The sequence below is a fragment of the Crocodylus porosus genome, unplaced genomic scaffold (assembly GCF_001723895.1).
Source record: "Crocodylus porosus isolate Cpor-Errol unplaced genomic scaffold, CroPor_comp1, whole genome shotgun sequence".
In the NCBI taxonomy this organism is placed as follows: Eukaryota; Metazoa; Chordata; order Crocodylia; family Crocodylidae; genus Crocodylus; species Crocodylus porosus.
In genome coordinates this window covers 28,984,461-28,991,404 of record NW_017728916.1, presented here as the reverse complement: position 1 = coordinate 28,991,404, position 6,944 = coordinate 28,984,461, and the positions used below count along the sequence as shown (strand labels likewise).

General features: G+C 45.3%; 1 protein-coding gene across 1 annotated transcript; it reads left to right on the top strand.

Moving 5' to 3' along the window:
* Window positions 1–6: 6 nt before the first annotated feature.
* On the top strand, window positions 7–3,711 carry ADPRM (ADP-ribose/CDP-alcohol diphosphatase, manganese dependent). Its single transcript, XM_019536524.1, has 3 exons — window positions 7–554; window positions 2,856–2,972; window positions 3,382–3,711. Exons 1-3 carry the CDS (start codon window positions 437–439, stop codon window positions 3,666–3,668), a joined length of 522 nt encoding a protein of 173 aa, XP_019392069.1. The 5' UTR covers window positions 7–436; the 3' UTR covers window positions 3,669–3,711.
* Window positions 3,712–6,944: the final 3,233 nt, after the last annotated feature.

Below are 6,944 nucleotides of genomic sequence, written 5' to 3'. Positions count from 1 at the left end.
CGCCCCGGCGCCGCGCTTCTGCTTCGGGGTGATCGCCGACGTGCAGTACGCGGACGCCGAGGACGGCTACAACTTCTGGCGCACGGCGCGGCGCTACTACCGGAGCGGGCTGGGCCGCGTGCGCAGCGCGGTGCGGGCGTGGAACGGCGAGCGCTGCCCCCTGGCCTGCGTGCTGCAGCTCGGCGACCTCATCGACGGCCTCAACGCGCAGCGCGGCGCCTCGGAGCCGGCCCTGCGCGCCGTCCTGGGCGAGCTGGCGCAGCTGCGCGCGCCCGTGCACCACGCCTGGGGCAACCACGACCTCTACAACTTCAGCCGCGAGTACCTGCTGCGCTCCGAGCTCAACAGCGCGCCCCGGGGCGCCCCGGGCCCGGCCGCCGGGGCAGACGCCTGCTACGCCTATCACTTCAGTCCCGCCGCGGGCTTCCGCTTTGTTATGCTCGACGCCTACGACTTGAGTGTCCTCGGGTGGGACAAGTTTTCTCAGAAATACCAGCATGCCCTGAAGCTCCTGAAAGAGAAGAACCCAAATGAGGATCTGAACAGCCCCCTAGGTCAGCCAGTCTCAACCTGTGGGTCGTGGACCCAAAAAGTGGGGTGCAAGAACAAATGAAAGGGTCGAGAACAAACTTCAGAAATGGGTTCTCTTTTACGGGAGAAAAATGTGGAGGACCGAGGCTTTGCCTTCGCAGGCTGGCAGAGCTCCAGCCTGCCCCCCTCCCCCCCCACACACACTGGGGGGCAGCAGATTGGGAGTGAGGGGCACTGGGGTGCAACTGGCCACTGATGTTTACAAATGGGTCCTGGAACAAAACCCCCCGAGAACCACTGCTCTAGGTAACGCATGGCACACAGCACAGCTGGCGGATGCAGAAGGTGGATCAATCTCCCTTGCCCACCAACCAGAAATACTCACAGTTAACTTAAAATATGACTTCATAGATCACCAAGAGCTTGGTTGCCCTAGTTCATGCCGATACCACAATGTGCAGTGGGGTGCATTCACTAATGATGCTATGGGCAGGATTCCCATTCTTGGGTGACAGCCTTCTAGTACAGGAGGAGTCCTTCATTTACCTTCATTAGATGGTAAATGGGTTTTGTCCACTGAGGCACAAGCCTCTTCCTGAGGTCTGATGCAAGTTGCCTCAGTTGCCCCCAGGATGTTTGCAAGTAGGTTCTCTCAAGTGCAGTCAGGCAAAGATTGTCCCGTGTAAGCAGCACGGATTTTATTTTTCAACCATTGTTGCTCTGGCACTTTCTGAGACTATCCTATCACAGGTTTTACCATTTCTGGCATTGATCTTTTGCATAATCTGAAGGATTACATTATTAAAGCATAGGAATGCAAAAGGAGTTTGGGCAGTGCTTAGACAGATCCACTGATGCCTGGGACAAAGGGCTGAGTTATGCAGTTCAACATCAGTACTTTAGTTTATGCTGAGAGATATTGTCATCTAAGTCAATACAGAGGCTGGATGCCACTTCCTGCACAACTTTTTTTCAGACAGCCCTAGTTCTGTACTTTGAAGGTACTATTTTCCAGGGTATAATTGGTTATGGCTTTTGAGATCTACCCTTAATATGCCTTCATCTAAATTCCACCAGTGCTTTGGGAGTATGATTCACTGGTGAACTGAACAGTCGTAGCCTGGGCTTTGTGGATATAGGGGTTTGATGCCCTTTGTTTCTTTCAAATTGTTTGGCTCTACTTTTCCAACAGGAGCCCTCTGCATTCCAAATAACTTACTGGGGATGCATGATATCTGTCATGCAAGCATGAATACCTAAGCCAAACAGAGCTTAAAAGCTGCCTGCCAGTTAGACTTCAGCAGCTGCATTTCAGCAATTGAGGCTTTCTGCATGCTGAATTTGGGAAAAATTGTACTCAATGAATTTTTTTTTTCAGATACCCAGGGCTAGACCCTATTTTCTAGTACCAGATGCCTTAGGAATAGAATGGGCTATTAAGGTTCTGGAACCATGGCACTCTTCCCAAGGCTCAAACTCACTTTTAATGTTAGTGTTAACACAAACATGACAGGTGTCTCCTTGAAGTGACTATACTTTCTGAAGCATGGACTCTTTGAACTGTGGACCTTTACAGAAACCACAGAGTGGAAGACTTGATATGGCTCTGTTGATAAGGTGTTTAGATAAGGTTCTGGGATCACAGGGTGGTGGTGACAGTGAGGGGCTGGGGCCCTGGGGCAGAGCCACAATTGGCTCCCTGCATGGCCCTGCCTGCAGAAATGGTGTCTATCGCAGGCAGGGACACTTTAGCATTTTCCTCTCCAAAAGGGGGAACCCTGTATGTAAAGTATCTTTTAAAACACCCATATTAATCTACCTGTAATTCTGAGTCTTTAAGTGCATCTCATTGGATTCCTCTGCATGTCTCCTTGGAGTCTGGGGCTCTGTATACAGATGGTATCTTACTTTCCGTATTATTTCCTTCCATTAGATAGCCATTGTCATCTGAAAAAAATCATACTTGTAGTTTTATATAGTTCTCAATCTACAGGAGCTGTTGTTTCTCATGTAGACATTTTTAGGCAAGAGCTGAGACAGTGGCATTTGGAACAGGACACACAGAAGGGCCTAATGTGTAACTGCCAACTCGGAAATCCTCATGCTAGGATGCTGAGACACAAAACTGGAAATCCTGGGCATATGGCAATGTCAATTGCAGCAAAATTACTAGCAAATCATTTTCCCTTATCTACTCCAGAGGTTTTTATTTTTGTGTACTGCAAGGGCAAAAAACTGTTTATTCTGAGCCTAGATTGACACTAAAATAAGTAGGGAAGCAGCTGTTTTGTGTCTGTGCCCTTAATCTTCTCTCTTTGTTACAGGACTTGATGAGTGTCAGTTTGTGAAGTTCAATGGAGGATTTAGCCAACCGCAGTTGGATTGGTTCAATGAGGTTCTTACAGCTTCCGATAAAAATAGAGAGAAAGTTTTAGTTGCAGGTAGGTATATCAAGCCTGGAACCACTTATGGTTTTCCATTCACATGTACACCTCAAAGAGTAAATATGTACTGTATAAGCATATGAAAGAATGCTGTGGATTTCAGAGGGCTCTACGTAAGGTGGGGAATAGGTCACTGCTCAGTGAAGGAAGTTGCTGTAGTGGATGAATGCTAAGTCTGGTCCTGGGACAAGAAAAAATGTTGCTGAGTCTTGAAAATTCATAAGGATGGAAAGGCACTGACACTTGAGGGAAAGACCTACTGAGAACTTGGGTCAGGGCAGAAGCCTGCAGAGGATATCCAGTTCCTTGAAAGCTTTATATCCAAGTAGCAGGGATATGGTGGTTGCTTTACTATTTTGAAACACTGTCCTGTCTCCCTCTCTTTTTTTTTTCTTCTCAATTGCAGGTCACCTTCCCATTCATCCAGGCTCTACAAACGACGTTTGCCTTGCTTGGAATTATAAAGATGCCCTTTCCATCATCCACTCTCATCAATGTGTGGTGTGTTTTCTCGCAGGCCACCTCCATGATGGTGGTTATTGTCTAGACACTCATGGAGTCCATCATCTTACTGTGGAAGGAATTATTGAAACTCCACCACAAAGCCATGCCTTTGGAACTATATATGTCTATGAAGATAAAATGATATTAAAGGGGAAAGGTAGAATTCCAGACAAAGTTATGTATTATTGAACACAGAAGGATAGACCTAATACAAAACTGAGCATTTGCAGTACCATGCTCTGTTTACTAATAACAGGTGCCCACTGAAGCCATGGAGTTCTTCACATTTCCCATTTATGTAAAACAGTGTCTACCTCTTCAAGCTTGATAACTAAAATCTGGTTTCCTTCTTCAATCCTGGATTTTGGAAGTTCTGGATCTGCAAAAGAAAAAAAAATTCTATAAGGGAATTGAGGGGAATAGTAAATAATTGTATTTAAATGCACTAGTTTTGAGTAACTTCTTGAAACATCTAACTGTGAACACTTTGGCTGCTGACAGACATGAAAAAAAACCGTGTTAGTTTGACCCAGCTCTTCAGTGTTTATATAGATTGGGTGCTTCAGCGGGGATTTTTGGCACTTTAAAACTGATTCAGTCAGCTATGAGATGAAAGTGCCTAAAAAGCCCTGCTGAAGCATCCAATCTGTACAGACACTGGGCAAGTTGGGTCCAACTAATGCAGGAGTGGGCAATTATTTCGGGAGGAGGGCTGCTTACTGAGTTTTGGCAAGCTATCAAGGGCTGCATGACAGGCAGCCAGGGGCAGATAAATACTAATTTTCTAAATTTTTTAGGGGCCCCACGGGCCGGATAGAATGGCCTGGCAGGTTGCATCTGGCCCACGGGCCGCATTTTGCCCATCCCTGAACTAATGCGATGGACACATGCTGGGCTCAGCACAGGGGCATGCCAAGTTCATAGTAAAGCGCCATTTTTATTTTTTTTTTTACATCTGTAAGCAGCCTTTGTTAGTTGTTGTGACACAGCAGGCACAAGCAACATATAGGGAACTCTGATAAGAGTAACAAGGACTTGAATGCATTTTTATTGGTCACACTTATAAAATGTAAACCTGAGTTAACAATAATTCAGATACTTTTCAGTCATCAACCTTGACAATTCTTCAGTGTGGCAGGAGTTTCCTTCCTTAATTAACAGGAGTTGCAGCTGCTTAGCATACCTGAAAATCCCTCTCCTTTGAGTTTTGGTATTTTGGGAGGTAAAGGAGAGGTGCATGTTTGTATTGATTGCCTAATCATTGATTGAGATCCGGTTTTAGGTACTTAAATGTGAATGTTTTGGTATTTGCAGCCAAAGACACTGAAATTTCTGAACCCTGGAGATATGGCCTTGAGATTTGGTATAGTGTAATCACTGTGAGGTGCACAAAAGCTCAACAAGTGCTAGAGACAACTGAAATGTTACAAACTTATAAAATTACCATAGGATGTGCGTTACTAGGAAGATCACGTTAGACTTCTGTACCGCTGCTGGAGGAAATGAACAAAAGGGGACAGATTCTGATCTGCTTTAACCTGGAAAAAGTCAATTAATTTTACAAAATCTGTTCCAAATTTATACTGGTACATCTGAGATCAGAAGATGGTCTAATAAGGATATTTACAAGTCTATCCTAAGCCTAAATTAAATCAGCTCTCATACTGAGTTTGCAGAACTGCTTGAGTCTCAGTGAAGCATTTTTTACTATTCAAACAGTGACCCTTATGCTAGTTGAGGCCAGACCTTGATCTTCTATAAAACTATTAAAATGTTTTTGACCTTCCCACAAACCCACATAGTCATTTTGTTTCTGTCTTCATTCAGCAATCACTTGGTGAAAATTACATTGTCAAATTTGCAGACAGCACCAGAATTAAATGGGAATAAATGAACAACAGAACAGCTCTGATCTGCAGGGGTTTGAAAATAGACCCTAACAAAAAAAAATTGGGATTGACAGTCAGTCCTGCCAGTGTTTTTCACAGCTGAAAATTTGTCAGTAGTGGCCAACGCCAAAAAAATTCTTTAAAAATTCATAATGACTCTTGGCGAATATCCACAGTCTCCCATTGTTCAGAAGACAAATATTATTCAGAGTTAGGATGTTTTCTTTCAAAATAGCTGCAACTCCCATGCTTCCAATGAGAATGAACAAAAGCAGTGCTGAAGGAGGACTGTTCACTTTCACCAAAGAAACAATGAGGAACAGGTTAATTGTGGCAGTGTCCATATTTGCTAAAGAAAGCTTCTGGCTTAAGTCCTCCTGAAAAGAATAAGAGATGGCAGCTTTTCATAAAACAGTATTCTCCCTCAGAGAAATTTTCAGCTCTGTAGAAGTAACTTCCAGTTAAGAATAACATCAAGAAAAAGACCAAGTACTTCAAAATATTTCTTCAAATTATGCATAAGATCTTAGTGAACTTTTTCCATATTAATTTAAAAAGCCTGATATTCCATTAATAATAATGGATACAAAAAAGCTTTGACAGGGTGCTATGCTTCTTGAAGGACCCATTTTAAAATAATTCATTAGCAAATTACTTGTAAATTCTTAGAAAATGCATTTCTAAGAAGACAAACAGACAGCAGCACAATTTGTTGTAATGACTTTTTAAGGGTTTCACAGTAAGTCAGCAGCAGGGTTGAGCATGGAACACAGGATTCTTGATTCCTAGTCCAGTACTTGAGCCATTGGATCATGCTGTTTCTATGTGACCTATCAGTCCCAATTCTGAGCTGGTGCATGATTCTGTTACGAGGGTGCTTGTACATGCAACAGGGGTTTAGTTCTCCCTAAATTGAAATGGTAGGTTTTTAATTGGTGGGTTTTGGTGTTGTTTAAAAACCCAGTTTCAATTTAGAGACTTTCATGACATAATGTGGCACCACAGTACATTATGGCCCCCTGTCAGTTCACCCACCTCTCTCCCCCACTCCCCCCGGCTCCACCAGAAGAAAAAAAGCAGTGAGGGCCCTGCTGCTTTTTTTCCCCCCAGAGCCTACCTGCCTCTCCCGCGACAGGGTGGGTGGGGGGAGCTGGCGGGCGAAGTAGTTCCTGAGCTGTGGGGAACATGGTGGTGGCACCCCCCAGGCAACACCTGCCCTCTAGCACCCAGCCCAGGCAGTCGTAGGGGGGTGCCACCAATGCGGAGGGAAGCACTGGGTCCTATGCAGCTTGGGCTGTGCAAGTTCCCCTGAGGGGGGGAAAAAACAGGGAGAAGCCTGATCTTTTTTTCCGCCTCTTGGAGCCTGATTGCCTGCCTGAGCTGTGCAGGGCCCGGTGCTTCCCTCCACAGCTGCAGCATCCCCCCCGGACCACCCAGGTGGGCTGCTAGCAGACGGGTGCTGCCCAGGAGGTGCTACAGCTGTGGAGGGAAGCACTGGGCCCAGCGCAGCTCAGGGAGGCAGGCTCTGGGAGAAAATTAAAAAAAGATTAGGCTCCTCACCCCCATTTTTTTTCCT

Bases quoted from the DNA above. Each gene is read 5' to 3' on its own strand.
- ADPRM (XM_019536524.1), top strand. From the start codon at position 437: ATGCTCGACGCCTACGACTTGAGTGTCCTCGGGTGGGACAAGTTTTCT. The intron at 555-2,855 runs GTCAGCCAGTCT...TCTTTGTTACAG, and splicing joins GGATCTGAACAGCCCCCTAG to GACTTGATGAGTGTCAGTTT. The intron at 2,973-3,381 runs GTAGGTATATCA...TCTCAATTGCAG, and splicing joins AGAGAAAGTTTTAGTTGCAG to GTCACCTTCCCATTCATCCA.